The 22,840-nt window shown below is 35.8% G+C and overlaps 1 protein-coding gene across 1 annotated transcript in view; it reads right to left on the bottom strand.

Annotated features, from left to right (window-relative positions):
* Window positions 1–22,840, bottom strand: part of DNAH14 (dynein axonemal heavy chain 14) — a 396,896-nt gene that overhangs the window by 50,711 nt on the left and 323,345 nt on the right. The window contains exons 66-71 of the mRNA XM_070501636.1: window positions 18,832–19,062; window positions 18,439–18,560; window positions 16,333–16,577; window positions 9,503–9,924; window positions 9,225–9,423; window positions 312–548 (exon numbers count right to left, since the gene is read on the bottom strand). Coding sequence (XP_070357737.1) covers window positions 312–548; window positions 9,225–9,423; window positions 9,503–9,924; window positions 16,333–16,577; window positions 18,439–18,560; window positions 18,832–19,062 — 1,456 coding nt within the window. The remainder of the gene's footprint in view (window positions 1–311; window positions 549–9,224; window positions 9,424–9,502; window positions 9,925–16,332; window positions 16,578–18,438; window positions 18,561–18,831; window positions 19,063–22,840) is intronic.

The raw sequence follows: 22,840 nt of genomic DNA, 5'->3' as shown, positions 1-22,840 counted from the left end.
GATGTGTAGCCTTCTTCAGATTCAAGGTTCAAAACTAGTGTGGTGTAATGAAACTAGTTTGGTATATTTCTTCTCTCTGAATTTTTGACTTTTCATCAGAATTTCTCACCAGCAACAATAATGTTCATAATAATCATTTCACAAGATTGTCGTGAGCATTACATTAAATAACACGAGATGTGCTTACAACACAGTTATGTTCCTCCCTTCACTCTTTCACAATATAAGATATTGAAGTACATTTATAAGTTGATAATCTACATACACATATATGTAATTAAACTAGATTAAAATATTGAATGCTTTCTTACTTTCCTCTGGTGATGTCTTACCTTCTTCCAATGAAGCATTTTCTGAAGAGAAAGCTATGCTCATTAGAAAATATACATCCTCACTATTATTAAAAGCATTCCATTGTGATACATTTGATAAAAGGGATTTGCATAGAAGAGAAAATGGTTCTAGTTCACTGCTGACATATTGGCACTCTTTCCACCTGGAATCTGACAACCACTGAAGATGTCGATTTCTATAGATTTCATATATGTCTAACAGAAAAGAAAAAATGACCACATTAGAAGACATATATCCTGGGGGCTGGCCTGGTGGCATGGTGGTTAAGTTTGCACACTCTGCTTCGGCAGCCCAGGGTTCACCAGTTTGGATCCTGGGCATGGACCTACCCAGCGCTCATCAAGCCATGCTGAAGTGGCATCCCACATAGAAGGACTAGAAAGACCTACAACTAGGATATACAACTATGTACTGGGGTTTTGGGGAGGAAAAAAAAAAAGGAAGATTGGCAACAGATGTTAGCTCAGGGCCAATCTTCCTCACTAAAAAACAAAAAAAAGCAGGATACTACTGTAGACAAGAGAGGCTCAATTCTGCTGAGGAGCTTGGAGAAAAAAAAAGAAGTGCTATATCTTTTACCTTTTAGTTACTCATTAATAGTAGATGCTTAACAAATTTGTTGTTGGGAAAAGCCATTTTATATAAAAATTAATTACATAAAAGGTAATTTTTTATTGTGGTAAAAGCACATATAAAATTTACTATCTTAACCATTTTAAGAGTGCTGTTCAGTAGTGTTAAGTATATTCATATTGTTGTGAAACAGATCTCCAGAACTTTCTCTGCAAATCTAAAACTTTGTACCTATTAAACAACCCTTCCCTCCCACCTCCCCAGCCCCTGGTAATCACCATTCTACTTTCTGTTTCTATGAAGTTGACTTCTTTAGATACCTTATGTAAGTGGAATCATACAGTATTTGTCTTTCTGTGACTGGCTTATTTCACTTAGCATAATGTCCTCAGGGTTCATCCACGTTGTAGCATGTGACAGAATTTCCTTCCTTTTGGAGGTTGAATAATATTCCATTGTATGTACATACTACATTTTATTTATCCATTCATCCATCCATCAATGGACATTTGAGTTGCTTCTACCTGTGGCTATTGTGAATAGTGCTGATATGAACATAAGTGTGAAAATATCTTTCTGAGACCCTGCTTTCAATGCTTTTGGATATATAGTAAGATGTGGGATTGTTTTTAACTTTTTGAGGAGCCTCCATACCGTTGCACCATTTTACAATCCCACCAACAGTGCACAAGGGTTCCAATATCTCCACATCCTTGACAGCACTTGTTATTTTCTTTTTTTTTTTTTTTTGATAGTAGCCATCCTAATGGGTGTGAGATGATATCTCACCATGGTTTTGATTTGCATTTCCTAGCGATTAGTGATGCTGAACATCTTTTCATATGCTTGTTGGCGATTTGTACAACATCTTTGAAGAAATATCTATTCAAGTCGTTGCCTATTTTTAAGTTGGGTTATTTGATTTTTTGTTGTTGAGTTGTAGGAGTTCTTTATATATTCCATATGTTAACTCCTTATAAGATATATGATTTGAAATATTTTCTTCCTTTCCATAGATTGCCTTTTTACTCTGTTGACTGTGTCCTTTGATGCACAAAAGTTTTTAAGTGTGATGTAGTCCCATTTGTCTATTTTTGCTTTTGTTGCCTATGCACTGGTGTCCAAGAAATCATTGTCAAATCCAATGTTACAAAGTTCTTTTGTTATGTTTACTTCTAGGAGTTTTATAGTTTTAGGTCTTATGTTTAGGTCTTGAATCCATTTTGAGTTGATTTTTGTATTTGGTATAAGATAAGCGTCCAATTTCATTTTTTTTGCATGTGGATACCCAGTTTTCCCAGCACCATTTGTTGAAGAGACTGTCCTTTCCCCAGTGAGTAGTCTTCAAATCCTTGTCCAAGATCTTTTGACCATATACATGTGGGTTAATTTCTGGGCTCTATATTCTGTTCCATGGGTCTGTCAGTCATTATGCAAGTACCAAACTGCTTTGATCACTGTAGATTTATAATATAGCTTGAAACCAGGAAGTGAGATGCCTGTATCTTTGTTCTTTTTCAAAATTGTTTTGGCTATTTGAAGTCTCTTGAGAGTCCATGTGAATTTTAGAAAGAATTTTTTTAATTCTGAATAACTGTGATTTTGACAGGGATTGCATTGAATTGTAGATTGCTTTGGGTTAGTATGGACATACTAACAATATTAAGTCTGCCAATCCATGAACATAAGATGTTTTCCATTTATTTGTGTCTTCTTTAATTTCTTTCAGCAATGTTTTGTAGTTTTCAGTGTACAAGTCTTTCACCTCCTTGGTTAGGTTTATTCCTAAGTATTTTATTCTTTTTGATGCTATTGTAAACGGGATTGTTTTCTTAATTTCCTTTTCATACTATTTGTTGTTAGTGTATGAAAATGCAAGTGACTTTTGTATGTTGGTTTTGTATTTTGCAACTTTGCTGAATTTGTTTACTAGTTCTAACAGTGTTTTTGTGGACTTTTTAGGGTTTTCTACATATAAGATCATGTCATCTGTGAACAGAGATAATTTAACTTCTTCCTTTCCAATTTGGATGCCTTTTCTTTCTTTTTATTGTCTAATGCTCTGACTAGAATTTCCATGTTAAACAGAAGTGGTGAGAGCAGGAGGCATCTTTGCCTTGTTCCTGGTCTTAGAGAAAAGCTTTCAGTTTTTCACCACTGAGTATGATGTTAGCTGTGGGCTTTTCATAAAAGACTTTTATTATGTTGAGATGGTTTCCTTCTCTTCCCAACTTTTTGAGTGTTTTTGTCATGTAAGAATGTTGAATCTTATCAAATGCTTTTTCTGCATCAGTTAAGATGATCATGTGGTTTTGTCCTTTGTTCTGTTAATGTGGTTATTACACTGATTGATTTTTTTATGTTGAATAAGTCTTGCACCCCAGAAATAAATTGCACTTGGTCATGGTGTATAAATTTTTTAATGTGCTCTTGAATTTGGTTTGCTGTATTTTGTTGAGGATTTTTGCACCTATAGCCATCAAGGATATTGGTCTCTAGTTTTCTTATAGTATCTTTGTCTGGCTTTGGTATCAGGGTAATGCTGGTCTCATAGAATGAGCTTGGAAGTGTTCCCTCCTCTTCAAAGTTTTTGAAGAGTTTCAGGAGAAATTGTGTTTATTCTTCTTTAATGTTTGGTAGAATTTTTCAGTGCAGGCATCTGGTCCAGGACGTTTCTTTGCTGGGAGATTTTTGATTACCGACTCAATCTCCTTACTTGTTATAAGTCTGTTCAAATTTTCTATTTCTTCATGATTCAGTCTTGGTGGATTGTATGTTTCTATTTATTCTAGATAATTCAACTTGTTGATATATAATTGTAGTAGTCTCCCATGATCCTCTGTATTTCTGTGGCATCAGTTTTAATGTCCCTCTTTCATTTCTGATTTTAGTTATTTGAGTCTTCTCTCTCAATCTAGCTAAGAGTTTATCAATTTGTTGATCTTTTCAAAAAGCCAACTCCTAGTTTTGCTGAGTTTTTAAAATTTTTTATTCTCTATTTTGTTTATTTCTCCTCTAATCTTTATTATTTGCTTCCTTCTGCTAGCTTTATGTTTAGTTTGTTCTTCTTTCTCTAGTTCTTTGAGCTATGGAGTTAGGTTGTTTATTTGATATCTGCTTTTTAATGCACGTATTTATAGCTATAAACTTCTTAGTATTGCTTTTGCTGTATTCCGTAAGTTTTGTTATGCTGTGTTTTCACTTTTACATGTCTCAACATATTTTATAATTTCCCTTATGATGTCTTCTTTGACCAACTGATTGTTTAAGAGTATGTTGTTTAATTTCCACATATTTTTGGATTTTTCATGTGTTACTGGTGTCTAATTTCATTCCATTGTGGTTAGAAAAGATGCTTTATATGATTTCAATCTTCTTGAATTTGTTAAGACTTGTTTTGTGGCCTAACATGTGGTCTATACCAGAGAATGTTCCATGTTCACTTGAGCAGAATGTATCAGGAGTGTTGCTGTTGTTGGGTGGAGTGTTCTGTGTATGTGAGTTAGGTCCAGTTGCTCTATAGTGTTGTTCAAGTCCTCTATTTCCTTACTGATCTTGTGTCTGGTTGTTCTATCCATTATTGAAAGTGGGGTATTGCAGTCTCTCAGTATTACTGTGTGGCTGTCTATTTCTCCCTTCAATTCTGTCAAAGTTTGCTTCATATAATTAGGAGCTCTGAGGTTTGGTGCATAAAAATTTATAATTGTTATATCTTCTTGATGAATTGACCCTTTTATCATTATATAATGTCCATCTTTGTCTCTTGTAAGTTTTTCACTTAAACTTATTTTTCCTGATATCAGCATAGCCACTTCGACTCTCTTTTGGTTACCATTTTCTTGGAATATCTTTTCCATCCTTTCACTTTCAGCCCACGTGTCCTTAAGTCTAAAGTGAGTCTCTTGTAGAGATTACATAGTTGGGTCTTGTTTTTTTATCCATTAAGCCAACCTATGTCTTTTGATCATGGAATTTAATCCATTTACATTTAATTATTGATAGGGAAGAACTCACTATTTCCATTTTTAAATTGTTTCCTGTACGTCTTGTAGCTTTTATGTCCCTCCTTTTGTATCTTACTGCCTTCCTTTGTATTTCATTGATTTTTTGTAGTGATATTCATTGATTCTCTTCTTGTTTCCTTTTGTGTATATTTGATAGATTTTATTTTATTAGTCAGGGTTCTCCAGAAAAACAGAACTAGTAGGATATATATACATATATACAAGGAGATTTATTATAGGATTTGGCTCACATGATTATGGGGGCTGAGAAATCCCATGATCTGCCATCTGCAAGCTGGAGAACCAGGAAAGCTAGTGGTGTCAATCAGTCTAAGTCCAAAGGCCTGAGAATGAGGGGAGACAATGGTGTGAGTCCTGGATTGAGTCCAGAGATCTGCAAACTAGGAGTGCTGATGTCTGAGGGCAGGAGAGATGAAGCTCAAACAAAGAAAAAATTTCATCCTTCTTCAGCCATTTTGTTCTAGTTAGGCTCTGAATGGGTTGGATGATGTCCATCTGCATTGGTGAGAGCGATTTCCAATTCAAATGCTAATCTCTTCTGAACACATGCTGACAGACACACTCAGAAACAATGTTTTACCAGCTATCTAGGTATCCCTTATCCCAGTCAAATTGACACACAAAATTAACCATGACAGCTACCATTGCAATTACAGAAAATATCTTAAAATTATAGCATTCTATTTTAAAGTGATAAGAATTTAACTTTAATCATATCCCAAAACTCTATTCCTTTACAGTTCCCCCCAACACTTTGTTATTGATGTCACAAACTACATCTTTATATATGGTATACCTACTAACATAGCTTTATAGTTTTTAAAAAATGTTTTGTCACTTAAATTCTATGCACCAAAATTACAATAGTATAGGTTGCTATATTTGAAAATTTATTTACTTTTACCATAGAAGCATCTATTTTCATATGGCTTTACGTTGCTGTCTATTATCTTTCTGTTTCAACTTGAAGGACTTCCTTTAGCTACTGTTGAGCAGGTCTAGTGGTAATGAACTCCGTCAAGTTCTGTTTATCTGGGAAAGTCTTAATTTCCCCTTCATTTTTGAAGGATAGTTTTGCTGGATATAGCGTTCTTGGTTGACAGTTCTTTTTCTTTCAGCACTTTGAATACGTTATCCCACTCCCTTCTGGCTTGCAAAGTTTCTGCCAAGAAATTCCCTTATAATCTTATGGTAGCTCTGTTGTATGTGATAAATCAATTTTCTTTTGCTGCTTTCAAGATTCTCTCTGTCTTTGACTCTACACAGTTCAATTACCATGTATCTCAGTGTGGTTCTCTTTGGACTTATCTTTGTTGGAGTTCTTTGAGCTTCTTGAATCTGCATGTCCATTTCTTTCCTCAGATTTGGGAAGTTTTCAGCCATTATTTTTTCAAATCAGCTCTTGCCCCTTCTCTCTCTCTTCTCTTTCTAAGATTCCCTAATGCATACATTGGTTTGTTTAGTAGTGTTCCATAAATCCCTAAGGCTCTCTTTGCTTTTCCTCATTTTTTTTTTTGCTCCTCTGAGCCAATGATTTCAAATGACTTGTCTTCAAGTTCACTGATTCTTTCTTCTGCCTGATCAAGTCTGATGTTAAATCCCTCTAATGAATTTTTCAGTTCAATTATTGTATTTTTCAACTCCAGAATTTGTTTCATTCTTTTAAAATAGTTTTTTGTTGATATTTTATTTTGTTCATGTGTTGTTTTCCTGATTTCATTTAGTTGTCTATCTTTGCTCTTTTTTTAGTTTATTGAGCATCTTTACAACAGTTATTTTAAGTTCTTTATCAGGGAGATTATAGAGCTGCAGTTCTTTAAGGTTGGTTTCTGAAGTTTTATTTTGTTCCTTTTATTGGGCTATATTTCTCTGTTTCTTTGCATGCCTTGTAATTTTTTGCGGGGATTGGGCATTTGAAAAAACAAACACCTGTCCCAGTCTTTGCATACTGGCTTTGTTCAGGGGAGAACCTTCACCAATTAGCCTGGATGTAGGTCTAGAACCTGTCAAGCCTTTTCTTATCTCTTGCTTCCCCTGTGTCTGTCTGTGGAACTGTAGCTCTCATATGCTGCTTGCCTGTTTTCAGTGGTTTCCAAACTATGGTGTCAGTCCTGTTGGTGTTCCCAGTCAGAACAGCCCCTAGAGAAGCCAGAATGTTGGATAAATGGTCCATAATTTTGTGCCATCCTGAGGGAGATGCCCTATTATGAGGGGTCTACTTTTGGTTGCTCTGTGCTATGACACCAACAGGCATGTCAAATAACATAAAATTTCCTATCCCTTTTGCAGGACTCTCTTCTTGGTTTTACAATGGCCTTGGTGCTGCAGCTTCTCAACAGGCCTCTAGAGTTCTCAAAGAGATATTGTGGTCTGTATATTGTTGTTAACTTGGTGTCTCTGTGAGGGCAGGAGATTATGTAACTTTCTAGCCTGCCATCTTGCTGATGTCACTCTTCTCCTCGCTAAAAGTAAAAGGTAACTTTTAAAGGAGATTAAGTTTTGAAAATTGTAATATTTTATTAAAAATAGAATCCTGGTAAAGGTTAAGACTCTTTTTTATTCATCATAGTGTTTACTGTTCAGTGTAAGAAAAAACTGGGAACCACTTAAGTCTCTAAGTTAAGACAGTGACTAAATAAATTTTGATAAGTTCAAAAATTGTAATGTGCAGATATTAAAGAGTCTAAGTACATTTATTGACATAGAAAGCTATTTTTGACATATCAGTTTGAAAAAAGCAAGCATAAGCACAGCAAATCACCTTTTCTTTTAAAGAATATACATATAAATATTCATATATGAATATGACTATATGTTCAGAAGATATATATAGAGAGAGTAACAACAGTTGGAAGAAGAAACAAAAATATTAATAGTGGTTATCTCTGGATGGTGGAATTACAGAAGATTTATTTTCTTCTTTTTGCTTATCTGTAGGTTCTATTGGCTTTTATAGTAAACATATTGCTTGTATAATAAAAAAATGGAAGCTGTTAAATTTTGTTGTTGTTTCTTAAAGTACACTGGGGATTTTCTAGTGATTCCAAATGCAGCAGACATTTCTTGGGTTGGCTGCCTCTTTTGCTGCATGACTTTGTTTCTTGGTCATAGGTGAGTGGTTCAGGAATAGACTCCTGACTGGGGCTGTGACACTCAGATTCTCCCTCCTGGAAATATGGAGTCTAGACCTGTGAAGCAGAGTCTGAGAACTGTGAGAAGCTGAGTTATGTTAATAGTAGTCACTAGTTCTTCTCACATTAGTGCTTGGTTGTTCACATTTTCCTTGGGTTTTTCTGAGATACCTCAGAATCCTTCTAAGAATTTTGATAGTTTTTGGTTTAAGCTATTGAGTGATTGTTTGGGTTTTTTTGCAAGCAAAAGAACCTTAATAAATTTATAAAACCATTCATCGATTCAACGGTCATTTACCAAACATCTACTGTATACCAGGCTTTGATACAAGTGAAAGCAAACAAAAAACAAAATAAGACAAAACTATCCAAAAGTCTGGTATCCTCCATAGCAACTTTTTTCATGTATTCATTCTGACTTCTAGTCTTTGCTAATAGTCTCAGCACATCTGACAAAGGCTACTCCAAATCACCACTTTTTCCTCCTCAGTGAGAAGTCAGACCTTTAACTTTATATTTTTTGTGACTTAAAATTACAACACAGCACAACAATGTGAATTTACTTAATGCCACTGAACTGTACACTTAAAAATGGTTAAGATGGTAAATTCTATGTTATGTGTATTTTACCACAATTTAAAAAATAAATATATTAAAAAATTTACAGCACAGGAGCATTTGAAAAGATCCAATACTTAAATGATTTTGCCAATTCTTTTTGGATAAGAATGGTTTTTGTGGTTCAAATTTTCCAGGAATTTTCATAAGAAACTGAGGGTGACTGTAGTTAGTTAGGAGGGGCAAAGTTTAACTCATGATGGTATTTAATTAACGTGTGTGTGTTTGTGTGGCATCCCTAATAACTAGTATTAGGTATTCTGCTTTGTAGTTTAGTATTATAATAACCATGGCAATTGTCATTTATTTATTCATTCATTCAAAAATTATTGCGTACCAGTTATATGCTCAACAGTGTAGGGGATACAATGATGAATGAGACATCACACTTGACCTCAAGCTGCTTTTAGTTTAATCAGTATAGAAGCATTGACTTGGAGCATCTTAGAAATCTTTAAGTATTTTTCAGGGAAACACGTTTTTAATGGGTTTTACTAAATCCAGAGCAATCACTTTTACTTACTATTAAGTCTAGGCTGAGGCACTACACCCTTAGTATTTATCAGCATGCCAGAATATAAGAAGATGTTCCATTCTTCATCTGGTAGGGACCCAATGTCATCCTGCATCAGATTTCCATTAGCATTATTTTGCATGATTGTAGTACAAAGCCAAAAGGAGAAGCAAAGTTTATGTTGATTAAGTAGGGCTGAAGAGACCACCTATGGGGAAAATATAACTGTTACACTAACCTGTCTAGATTAAATAAGTATGCAAAATTCATATTAAAGAATGTCTCACCTTAAAAATATTTCTGGTCAACACATCTATTGAATTTTTAAGATGCCTCTCTAAGGGACTTTTCTCACTGTCTAACTCGGATTCTTCTGAGGGATTTATAATTTCATGAACGTTTTTGAGAGACATTTTTTCCCTTTTTAAACTGTGTTCTTCTTGTGCTTTGCTTTTGGAAACTACCGATGAAACAAAAACTTGACGAAACCAGTCTAGGGAGAACTGGTACGTGTAATTGATTTCTGTAAGACTGGCCACTAGAAAGTAGAGAAGCGCACCTCGAGTAGCAATGGGAAGATAGTTTGTACGTGTTGCTTGAATTTCACTTTCTGTTGCTTCTCTTGCTTTGATGCGTTTTGAAATTTCATTTGAAGTCATTTTGGATCTTCTTAAGATGTCTACAATTTCCTCATCATCTAATACACATTCTAAAGACAAAGAAAAAATTAATTTAAATAGAAAGCATTGGAATATTAAATGGCAGTTTCCTCACTCTGTACTTTTCATGTAAAGAGTTTCTACTTTTGGTCTTTTGTTGGTTTTATTTTGGAGATGGGCTCTTAAATCAAGATAGGTCAAATTTCTACTAAGTTTGATTAACAGCACGCATGCTCCCTTTCCCACTCCCTCATCTCTTCTTTATATTACTTTAGTGTTTGTGGATTCTACTTTTATTATAGGCACAGAATAAGTAGCTGCTCCATTGCAAGGAATACATTTCCACTGTGACCCACTATACATATAGAAAATGAAAATAAAATTTCCAGAAAAGAACAAGTAAACCATTATTTCATGTGATGCACTTTGATATTTTCTATTGTATTCTATTTTATTAAGCAAATAAAGTTGATAATGACCAATGAAATTGATTTCTCATTCCACTAATAGGTTGAAACTTATCTTTTGAAAAAGCACTGTTCTAGAAACACAGATAATAATTCTATCCCGTTCAAATATTTGTGACACCTCTCATATTTCCATTATAAACTCTATTTTATAGACTAAACATTCCCATTTTCCTCAAGTGCTTTTTTAAAAAAATGATATGATTTATAGATTGCTCACTACCCTTGATGCTTATCTCTGGACACACTTTAGTTTGAAAAGAGCCCTCTTAAAATGTGGCATCCAGAACTAAACACAGCTTGATATGGCCATTGCAAAGAATTATGGGATTATTACATTCTATGATCTGGATACCATATTCTTATTGATGTAGGTGAAGCTTTCTAAGTAATGTCTGAACGTAAGCTGTGGGCCATCTCTCATAATCCCCCCCACTACCAGACCATTTCCTACAGTGGGTGGGGAGTCACATCAAAGATGAAATATTTACAAAGAAGTAGTAAGGATGACCTAGTTTATTAAAACTTGGAAAGAAGGGGGGAAAGTATGTACAGAATCAGAGTCTTTATTTAGCTTTTTTCAAGAACAGCTTTTTTTTTTTTTGAGGACGATTAGCCCCGAGCTAACATCTGCTGCCAATCCTCCTCTTTTTTGCTGAGGAAAACTGGCCCTGAGCTAACACTTGTGCTCATCTCCCTCTACTTTATATGTGGGACACCTACCACAGCATGGCTTGACAAGCTGTGCATAGGTCTGCACCGATTAACCCTTGGCGGCTGAAGCAGAATGTGCGAACTTAACCGCTGTGCCACTGGGCTGCCCCCAGGGACAATTTTTATTAAAACTACTGTGAGTAAAAGGTTACAGTCTTTTAAAAATATTCCTGACTCTAATGTGAGGAACAAGTGGTAGGGAATAAACATCAAAGGCACAAGAACTGCATATAGTGCACTGATGTGTGTATTGCAAATAACTTTTCTTTTGTCTCATTAAATCTATCTTTTGTCCAATTTAGGCAAAGGTTATAGCAAAATATGACACTTGGCATATACTAGTTCATAAAATGGGGGAGGCTGTGCTTCTGAATCTTGTTAGATCAATTGTGTCACCTTCTATGTACATTACATAATACCTAAATGTCCTGGTTTTGCTCCTTAAGAAGTTACCAGCTGATGATCCCAATCTCACAAGAGAAACAGATAAGGGAACCCTGTCGGTGTAACTAGTCTTGTCATTAATGGAAGCAGAGCTTAGTCATGTGTTACAAAGAAACCACTCATTAGGTGTAACTAAAATAGAAAAGGAATAGTCAGATCCTTTCAGGCATAAACATGTGTTTAAAATTTCATAGTAAAAAAATATCTAAGTGAGGATTTGCCCATATTTCTAACATAAGATATAATAAACTTTCAAATTTGAGTTCTTTTTTTTTAATAAATATAGTTGCAAAAATTGAGTTACAGACTTTCCTTTAAAAAAAAAATTCTCCTCTTAATACACATCTCTTTCTGGAGGTCAAGACAACGGTATACTGAGAGAGCAACACTCAGGAAGATGTCTGAGAAGAAAGGCACGCCCTCCTCACTACTTTACCCACTTCAAAATTTATTTTAGTTTGAGGTTTTAATCACAAAATGTAAAGTCTTGTAAGATCTTAAAATAATCATTTCACAAAACCAAGGCAGCTTCATGCTAAAAAACACTAGTTTCTTGTCAAAGGTTAGGAACCTGCTGAACTAGTGTTTTCTGCCTGTCTGCACAGGTCTTAGAGAGGCGACAATTGAACTCCTCATCACAGCCATTCTTCCTTTGGCCACAGGTCTCAGAGCAAAGTGTGTTAGTTGCAGCGCTGTCGGGAAAGGAATGTCAGTGTAAAGGTGGACACCAAGCGGTGGGAGCCACATTCTTTTGGCGGGAGGGTTCGCAGCCATAATGTGGGCAAAGCTTAGATTCATCACTGCACTTTAATAACTGGCAGTCCTGTCCTTGCTCCCAGGAGGTCCAAGGCAGCACTGTCAACACAGTTCTGGTTCCGGATGGCCTTCAGGAATTGCCCTCCACTAGGTGGTCAGGCCTCTTGGTGGCGCCTATAGGTGGCGGCCAGAAGAAGAGGGTGAGCGTGGACCGAGGCTGTGGAGGCACTGCCAACTGCATAGCACTGGGCCTCACGCGCCCCTTCCCTGAGAAAGGACCAGGGTCGACGCACGGTAAACATCATTTCGAGTATCTTTCTACACATACGTGCAGACAGAAGGGTGGGTAGATGGACTGGTAAATGGATAGAACTTTTTATGAGAAATGCATCCTACTACAAAGGCTATGTTTTAATGACGTAAATTTATCATTACTAGAATTAATAAAAAGAAAAACAATCTATAGGATTGCTGAATCTCAGATAAATGTTTCTTGATGTTAACAGATAATAATTCCTAAAACATCATTCTAAGGATATGAGAAAAGATTATGAAAGCAATTAAAGAATTAAATCTTTATTTTTTTAAATGAAGGTACACATTTTAATTTTGAGTAGCATGGATTAACTTCTCTGCATGAAATATTAGGTGATTGCACTCAGACTTCTACTTTTCGAATGATTGCTTATTTGGTGAGATTTCGTTATCAAGTAGTTTTTAAAAAAAATTAATTCCCTGGGTTCTTTCATGTTTGAATATGATTGCCTTTGCCTTCACACTTGAAAATAATTAGTTGGGTGTAATATGATTGGCTCACTTTTGTTTGTCTGGATTTTATTTAAACTTCTCATAGCCAATCTCATGTTCTGTCAAATGCCTGAAGAATTTTGTTATTCTAGAAGTTCAACAACATAACTGTGATAAATCTTAGTGTTGATTGATCTGTATCTGTTTGTCCTGTTACATACCTTGTCAATCTGCAAATCCAGATCTTCCTTCAGTTCAAGAAACTTTTCTTTTATCTTTTAATACACTTTCCGTTTCATTTTTTGGGTCTCTTTCAGGGATGTAAATTTCCTTTATATCACTATTTCTTTTTTAAAAATTTATTCAATATATAAAACAGGAATGATTTATTTATTGAATAAAGAGTTATTCCAAATAAAAAGAAAAGTCTAATAAAAAATGGACAAAGGATATATACAAACAGCACTCTTACAAATGACTCATAAGTATAAATGATTGCACTCATTTAAAAAATGCAAGTTAAAACAACTGGTTACCGTTTTCAACTATCAAATTGGCAAAGACAAAAAATTAAATGATGTACAGCCTCTTTAGAAGGCAGTTTGTGCAGTAGCTATGAAAATTTAATAATGCTAATACTCGCTGACCTGTCAATTCCACAGCTAGAAATTTCTCCTATAGATAGACTCATTTGTAAAGAATAGATATTTCAGGCATGTTCATTTTAGCTTTTTTTTATTGTGGTAAAAAAAATCATAACATGAGATCTACATTTTTAAATTTTTTAGTGTGTAATAGAGCATAGCTAACTATAAGCACAATGTTGTATAGCAGATCTCTAGAAGTTTTTCATCTTGCATGACTGAGATCTTATTGAATAACAACTCCCCATTTCCTGCTCCTGTCAGCCCCAGGCAACAACCATTCTACTTTTTATTTCAATGATTCTGAGTACTTTAGATACCTCATACATGCGGAATTACACAGTATTTGTCCTTCTGAGACAGGCTTATTTCACTTAGCATAATGTCCTCAAGGTTCATCCACGTTATATATATATGACAGGATTTCTTTCTTTTTTATGGCTGAATATTATTCCATTGTATGTACATAGCATATTTTGTCAATTCACCCACTGATAAATGTTTAGGCTGTTTCTACCTCTTGGCTATTGTGAATAATGCTGCAATGAATATGGCAGTGCAAATACCTCTTTGAATCCTGACTTGAATTATTTTATTTATTCTTTTACCAGAGTTACTAAGATATAACTGGGTGGCTTAAACAACAAAAATTTATTTTCTCACAACTCTGAAGACTGGCTGTCCAAGATCAAGGCGTCAGCAGGACTGCTTTCTGGTGATACCTTTCTTCTTAGCTTGCAGCTGGCCAGCTCCTCCCTGTGTGTCCTCATATAGCCTTCTCTGTGTGCAGGCATCCCTGGTGTCTCTTCTCCTTCTTAAAAGGACGCTAACCTATTGGATTATGGCCCACCACCCTTGCAACCTCATATAACCTTGATTACTTCTTTAAAATGCCCTCTCTCCAAATAGAGTCACGCTGGGGGCCAAGGCTTCAACATTTTGAGGGGACACAATTTGGTTCACAACAGCTTCTCTCCAAATTGTAGGGTATTAATAAGAATGCTCAAGATTAAAAAGATTTTTTTTTTAGTCACTATTACTCCTGGGAAGTGGCTACTTCATACTCTTTCAAAACTTTCTCTCTCTTTCCTTAAAAATATTATATTCTCGGGGCCAGCCCTGAGGACTAGTGGTTAAGTGCAGTGCTCTCCGCTTTGGTGGCTGTGGTTCGGTTCCTGGGTACGGACCTACACCACTCATCAGTGGCCATGCTCTGGCGGCGACCCACATACAAAATAGAGGAGACTGGCACAGATGTTAACTCAGGGCTAATCTTCCTCAGCAAAAACAAAAAACATCTATTCCATCTGTGTGTTCCTGAATTATATCCTTGTACAATAAGATGGTAATCTAGTGAGTAGATGGATTTCCTGAGTTCTGCGAGCCGTTCTAGCAGATTAATCAAACTCAAGGAGAGGGTTGCTGGAACTGCCAATCTGTAGCCTATCTGTCAGAAGCACTGGTAACAACCTGTGCTTTGGATTGGTGGTTGAAGTAGGGGGAGAGAGCAGTCTTGTAGGACTGAAGTCTTAACCTGTGGAATCTGATGTTATCTCGGGGTGGATAGTGTCCGAATTGAGCTGGTCTTGCATTACTGTCAGCCTGGAGGCAACACCCTCCTCCTCTGTTGAAACTGGGTATTCAGAACCCCTTTTAGGAGCAGATTTATCAGTGTGCCCCAGGAATTTATCACGCTTTATATTTAGTTGTTTGAAATTATATTGTTTAAATTTAAAGATTATAGGATTATAGGATTATACAGGATATATATGTCACTGGATTGTGTCTTTTTATACTTTAGTTATTAATACTTGGGGAAAACTGAATCTTTGGTCTCTATACTCTAACTTGATACATATAACAGATGTCAGATACCTGAAGTATAGAGTGAAGAGGGAACTAACCAGTCTTCTATAAAATTTTTCTTACAACTTATACTGATTATATGGTGGCAAGTATCCTACGACTTAAAGAGCTAAAGCAGAGATAGGAACTGAGGAACATCAAAATTCACAATGTTTTCATTATAGAAATGGGGTGGGTGATCAGTTATCTGGTGGAAATGAAGATCTAGTATTTTTGGTAAGAATTCAGAATATGGTCCTGATGGGAGTAAATAAAAAGCAATAAAACTAATAAGAAAAGTTAATATACTGAAGTATATGAGGAAGCCTTTTTGGTTTAAAACTGACTTGGCCTCAACTTGTTTTTCCAGAATGGCCTGACTTGTGGCCCGTCAAGCATGCACTGTATACCTGCTTTAAACATTAAACAGTATGCCAAAGCAAAGAATGTTGCCTTTAAAGATAGGGATGTCACCTCTCTCCATATCGACATTTCTTTGAAGATAAGCATTCTTTCCCAGAATCCAGGGTCAGATTGACCTGCTGTGGATGCAGCAAAACATCTTGTGACCGTAGTAAAAGAGGAGTATTCCTGTCATGTTTGATGTATGTTCTGAAATGGCATATACCCATGCTCTACCCTTCGCTTCTCCAGACGGCTTTCTCCCCTGGATAGTGCTTCCAAGCTATAGTCCTCAGACTGGCTCACATACTAAATTCGCCCCATTTTTAATCTTTTGATTGATTATTGGTTACTTGAGTCAACAGTCCTTCTAACTTCTATTCTGTCCTTCACAAAAGTATGCAAAGGTCTCCTAATATCACGAAGTATTTTAACTTACCTTGTGCGTTCTGCAGTAAATTTAATGTTTTTTCCTCCAGTTCTCCAAGAGTCATAGCATCAAGGGAAATACTCTCCAATAATTGGAAACGTTGATTTTCTAAATGAGGAATTTCATGAGTTAATACAGTAGATAAGAGTTGATCTTGCAAACTTTGGAAAGTTACCGTGAAGTTGATCATAGTAACAAAGTTATAAACTGATGGAAGAAAATGAGGGTTGTCTATTTCTGTAGATACGTATAACCTAAAACATGAGAAAGGCACCAGTTATTCAAAGGATGTACAGAGGGAAAAAATGAAGCTAATTTATTTAATAATGCAAAAAATAGTTCTCCTGGAAGTAAAGTTAATTTTTAGTATTATTCAGCCTTGTACACAAAGTAGGCTCTCAATTTACACTATGTGAATACATTTGCTGTTTATGACTTTAAAAAGCACAACCATAAATTATGTCTATACTATATGTCATCTAAGCATAAGGTCAGACTAAAGAAAAATGCTAAATAGTAGGAGTTTTGACCTGTCATTAGATCATTGTAAAGACTATGGTTTTATCCTGAGTAAGACACCAATGGAGGAATTTGAGTGGAGGAGAGCCATGATCTTCTTTAAAACAGGACCACTCTAGCTGCTATCCTGAGAATAGCCTGTGCAGGAGGAGGAGGTAGAAAGAAGGAAGCTGAGAGACTGGTTAAAATGTGAGAGATGATGGTGGTGTGGAGCAGGTTATTACCAGAGGGAGTGGTCAGGGGGGTCAGATTCTGAATCTTGTTTCAGTCTTCACAGCAACCCAATAAAGCAGGGACAAGTCCTCGTTCTACTTCATAGAGGGTGAAATTGAGGCTTAGCGAGGTTAGATAAGTTGCCTATATCATATGGCCAAAAAATGACAGGGTGGGGCTCTGTTGCCAGTCTGCCCTCCAAAACCCTTTCCTCCACCACCTCCCCAAACACACAGTTCAAACATGGTCACCAGGTTGTCAATTCGGAAAAATGTTACTTCATTAATTTCTCTAGAGTTGTTGCTTAATTCCATGAGAAAGAAAGAATGGGTTAACAGGGTGTTTTCCAAAGTGTATTCTGTACAACGCTATTTTCTGGAGAGGGTTCGTTAAATAAAGGAGTTTTAAGTCCTGGTAGCAAAGAGTCCTGTTTAACTTTGTTTAACTCAGTGCTTTAAAAACATACAGGATCCCTTTTTTGAGTGACACCTATTAAATCCCTAGAAATGTTGTTCTGAGGAACATACTTTTGAAAATGTTTTATTAACAGAAGGAAGGAGACTGGAAGAGAGAATTGTAAGGAGTAAAAATTTGGCAGCCGTGCCCAGGGAAAAGGACTCACTGACCGACAGATTTATGTGTGAGGACCACTCGCTAAAGAGTCAGTCTGTCAGTCCCTGTAAAGAAGTTAAACACACCAGGCTACAGACCATTAAAATCATCTTCGAATTCCCCTTGCTGATTACCCGCTCAGCTAGCAATCTCCTGATTGTGAACTGAAGGAGAGAGTGCACATGACTGACAATGCAAATGTCTCATTCTCTTGGGAATTATATTTTTGAGGTCATTAAATTTGACTGTGTCACGGTGCCCTGTGAAGTTGGCTGGTGGGAATCGGATTCCCGGAGGCCCATTACTGCTTGGAACACGGATACAATGTTTTTATCTACCTAGGTAAAAGCTCTATCTTTGCACTCTAGATATCAAATACGGATTTTGTTTCTTAAAGAAGCAGAAGCTTTTTCTGCTCAAGTAAAATGTTAGGCAAACAGATCAAATGGAGCTCCTCTGGATCAAGTAGGGCCAGGCTTCCTGCTTGTTGCCCCTCCTCGCAGCTTCTGAAGACTCCTCCTGGAGCCCACAGGTTTTATCGGGCACAGTCAGAAAAGGACTGGTTTGGAATGACTTGATAAATAAGAGTCTGTTCTCTACTCCCTACACTGATGAGTACGACTGGAAACACAAAAACGAAGAGAACATTCGAAATGCAGTCTCACTTTTTTCTCCAGGAGAAGCTTATCAGGACTGAAATACAGGGCCTTAAATATTATTGGTTTTGAAAAATATAAACAGTTGACTCAATTTAACTTTGAGAGACATTACCTAAATTTGGAATTGTACTCAATCTCAGAATCATCAACCCTGATGAAATATTGTCCTCTTTTCTGATAGATGTCCTTCTTCAAAATTGCCTTTAAACTTGGAGCTAATGTTTCAGGGAGATTCTGAAAAATCCAATAGACATTAATAAAAAATTCATCTTATAAAAAATAAATCCATTGAAAAGACACAGCATTTAAAAAATATAAATCTTGGTAATATCTGGACACCAGTAAAAGATGGAGCTGAGAGAACTGAACATGGAAAACTGTATTTATTTATTTATTCCCCTGACAAAGTTACCTGTGATTTAAAGCTCTTAGTCTTTATGCTCAGTGAATACAATACATGTGTCAGTGGCATGGAATTAGGAATTAAGACATTTTGTCCAAATACCTGCAAGAGAACACTCCCTCCTGTTTTCATAGCATTTTCAATTTTTTTGATGTAATTGCTATCCTCAGTGGAGAGCTCCTGCAGCCTAGATCCTTCCATCTGACGGATCCAGTGGTGCGTTTGCTTATGTGGGTCAATCAGCAGTGGCCACTGCAGGCTGTTCTTGATCAAGATGGCATTCTCTGTTGAGTACTGATTGGGAGGCAGCCCCTGAGAACGCCATTGGCGGATCTGGAATGAAATCATTAGTGCTTTCACTGTTTCATAAACTTCTTCACATCTTTAATATACTGCAGGATACTAAAGAATCCTGCAGGATCACTGCCTTTAGAAGATCAAATAATCTTTAAAAGAACGAAGGAAATGAACAATTTTAAACAACTGGGATACAAAATTTTGGGTAAAGTGAGTAATTATTCACTAAATTCCACTTTTCTGTTCATCAGTAAGAATGAATGCCCATCACAACAAAGATGCTATAGGAGACAGATAAGGAATATAAGATAGAATTACTGTTGCTAAGGATCTTACACTCCAATGCATATGTGAAACATGCAATAATAAAAAATTACATCGATATAAGAGGAGCTACTTTATTGCACACCTACCACCTGCCAAGCACATAATGCATTATCTCGTTAAATTACTATCACAACCCTCATTTCTCAGAAGGAGAAATTGAGGTTAAAAGAGGTTAGGAATTTGCCTATGGTCACAGTGTCAGAATGAGAGGAGACCTAGGGTTGAACTGAGAAGCTGACTCCAAGACTGACACACTTTTCATCCATACGTGGCCTCTGCCTGTTGCTCTGATTTCATGCCAGTCTCAGCACGTTGGAAGAAAAAAGCCAAGAAGGCCCCCGCAGATCAGACAAAGTCTAGGATGCCAGGGAACCTTCCACTGAAAGACAGCAGGAGCCTCCCCGGGAGAAGCCAAGGATACGTTTTAGTTTTGAAAGGGAAGAAAAAGTTTCTTGTTTAGGCCTTTGAAGAATTGCATGCTTTTGAATTCTACATAAAAGGAAATATGAAAGATTATGAGGAATCCTGAAAACTACAAGTATTTCCATCGCTTGGAGTATAGACTGCATTTGAATACAGGCAAAGAAGGAAAGAGTAAAGGTCGGTGTGGTGAGAGAGAAACTTCCAATAGCAAATCAGAGTTTCTATTTTAAGAAATGAACCATTCTCCTGACTTTCATGCTTTTCTTTATCGTTTTGTTGAAGTATGTATTCCTAAACACTGAAGTTTAGTTTTGATAATTTTTGAACTTTAGATAAGTGAAATCTTATAGCATATCCTCTTTTCTGTGTAGCTTCATCCATGTTGTTTGACAGCTGTATTTATTCATTTTCATTGCTGTAGAGGATTCCACTTTATGAATATACCTAGATTTATTTACCCATTTTACTCTTGAGGGCACTTGAATTGTTTCAAGTTTTTGGCTATTATGAATAATGCTACAATGGACATTTTTTAATATTCTATTGATCAACTTATGTATGCATCTCCTTTGGGTAAAAACCTAGGAGTGGAATGTTGGGTCATAAGGTAAGTGTATTTTTAATACTTGTAGCTAAAATCAGTTTCCTAAAATGATTATAGCATTTTATATCCTCACCAGCAATTTATGAGAGTTTCTGTTACCCTAGATCCTTACTAACTCTTGATATTGTCAGTCTTTTAAATTTTGGTCATTTTGGCAGATGAGTTCTCTTATTTTAGATTTAATTTTCATTCCCCTAATGAATGAACTTAGGCATCTTTCATATGTTTATTGGCTATTTAGATAGTCTCTTTTGTGAACTGCCTATTCAAGGCTCTTGCCCATTTATTTACTGGGTTGTATGTCTTTTTTTTTTTTTAAAGGTTTTTTATTTTTCCCTTTTTCTCCCCAAAGCCCCCCAGTACATAGTTGTATATTCTTCGTTGTGGGTCCTTCTAGTTGTGGTATGTGGGACGCTGCCTCAGTGTGATTTGATGAGCAGTGCCATGTCCGCACCCAGGATTCGAACCAACGAAACACTGGGCCACCTGCAGCGGAGTGCGCAAACTTAACCACTCGGCCACGGGGCCAGCCCCTTTTTTTTCTTTTAAGATTTTATGTATGTCTTTTGCTTATTGATTTGTAGTAGTTCTTTTCATATTCTGGATAGGGCCTTTTGTTGAATATATGTATTACAAATATCCTCTCCTATTCTTTGACTTATCTTTATATCCTCTCTATGGTATCTTGATGAACAGAAGGTCTAAATTTTAATGAAATTCAATTGATCAACTTTTTCCTTTATGGTTAGTTCCACTTAAGAAATCTTTTCTTAACCTAGGGTCATGAACATATTCTTCTAAATTATGCTTTATTAATTTGCCTTTCACATTTGGGTTCACTATTCGACTGTAATTGAATTTTTATGTATGGTGTGAAGTAATAGTCAAATTTCTTCTTTTTCTTTACAATGGATATGCAACTACCCAGCACTATTATTGAAAAGACTGTCTATTCCTCAGTGCACTGCAGTATCCCCTTTGTCATAAATCAATTGTCCATGTATGTGTGGGTCTGTTTCTGGTTCTCACTTCTGCTCCATTGGTGTAGTTGTTCAGCCTTGCATTGGTACACACATGAATAAACAATACCATTGTACTAATTATTGTGGCTTTAAAGTCAATCTTGATATTTGATATAGCAAGTCCTTCTACCTAGTTCTTCATCAACAATGTCTTGGACAGTTTGGCTCTTTGCCTTTTCTTATAACCTTTAGAATCAGCTTGTCTAGTTAGACATATGCACAAGTTAGTCACACATGCACACACACATACACACCCCTACCTGTTGGAATGTTGACTGGGATTACAATGGATCTACAGAGCAATTTGGAAAGAACTGGCAACTCCAGAATATTGAGTCTTCCAATTCATGAACATGGCATAACTCTTCATTTATTTAGGTTTCTTAAAATTTATCTCAATAATATTTTATAGTTTTATTTCTATAAGTTTTACACAAGCTTTTGATAGATTCATTTTGATGCTATCATAAATGGTATCTAAAAACACTGTGGACCGTGTTTGTTACTGGTGTAGAGAAATACAATTGGTTTTTGTATATTGACTTTAATCCAAGAAACTTTGCTAAACTTTTATTAATTCTTATATCTACAGATTCTCTTGTATTTTTTAGGTATATAATATATAACCTGCAAAAACTTATATTGTTTGTTTCGTCTTTTCCAATCCCAATATCTTTTATTTCTTTGTCTTGCCTTACTGCACCGTCTAGGATCTCCACTACAGTGTTAAATACAAGTGGAGATAGTGGATATCCTTTTGTCATGTTCCCAATCTCCAAGGAAAAATTTTCACCAATGCTTCATTTTTTTCAATTCTGATTTTTTATTTGACCTGTGGTTAGGTTAGGACTCTATTTCCTAATTTCCAGAAATATGAGCATTTTCAAAAAAACTTTTAATACTGACTTCTAGCATAATTGCATTTTGGTCAGATACATACTATGTGATTTAAGTCCTTTGACATTTGTTGAAACTTTATTTGTGGTCCATTACATGACCAATTTTGGCAATGTTCTATATGTGCTTGCACAGAATGTGTAAGCTGCAGATGTAGACTGCAGTGTCCTATATATGCCCATTAAATTCATTTGTTGATCACACTAGTCAAATCTTCTTTATTCTTACTGATTTTTGTGTTCTTTTTCTATGAGTTACAGAAAGAAGTGTGTTAAAATCTCTCACTAAGATTATAGATTTGTCCATTCCTTCTGTAGTTCTTTTAATGTTTGCTTTTATATTATTTGAGATCATGTTATTAGGTACAAACAAATTTAGAACTGTTAACGTATTCTTGGAGAATTAAACCAATTCTTATTATAACGTAAGCTGATTTAATTCTAGTAATCCTTTTTTGCCTTAATGTCTATTTTGTCCTCTTTTTGGTAATCTATGGTAAATTTCCTCCCAATTTTTAACTGTCAGTCTTTCTTTATATTTT

This window comes from Equus asinus, chromosome 30, assembly GCF_041296235.1.
Source record: "Equus asinus isolate D_3611 breed Donkey chromosome 30, EquAss-T2T_v2, whole genome shotgun sequence".
NCBI lineage: Eukaryota > Metazoa > Chordata > Mammalia > Perissodactyla > Equidae > Equus > Equus asinus.
The sequence above is the reverse complement of the archived record's forward strand: the minus strand, read 5'-3'. Positions and strand labels throughout refer to the sequence as shown.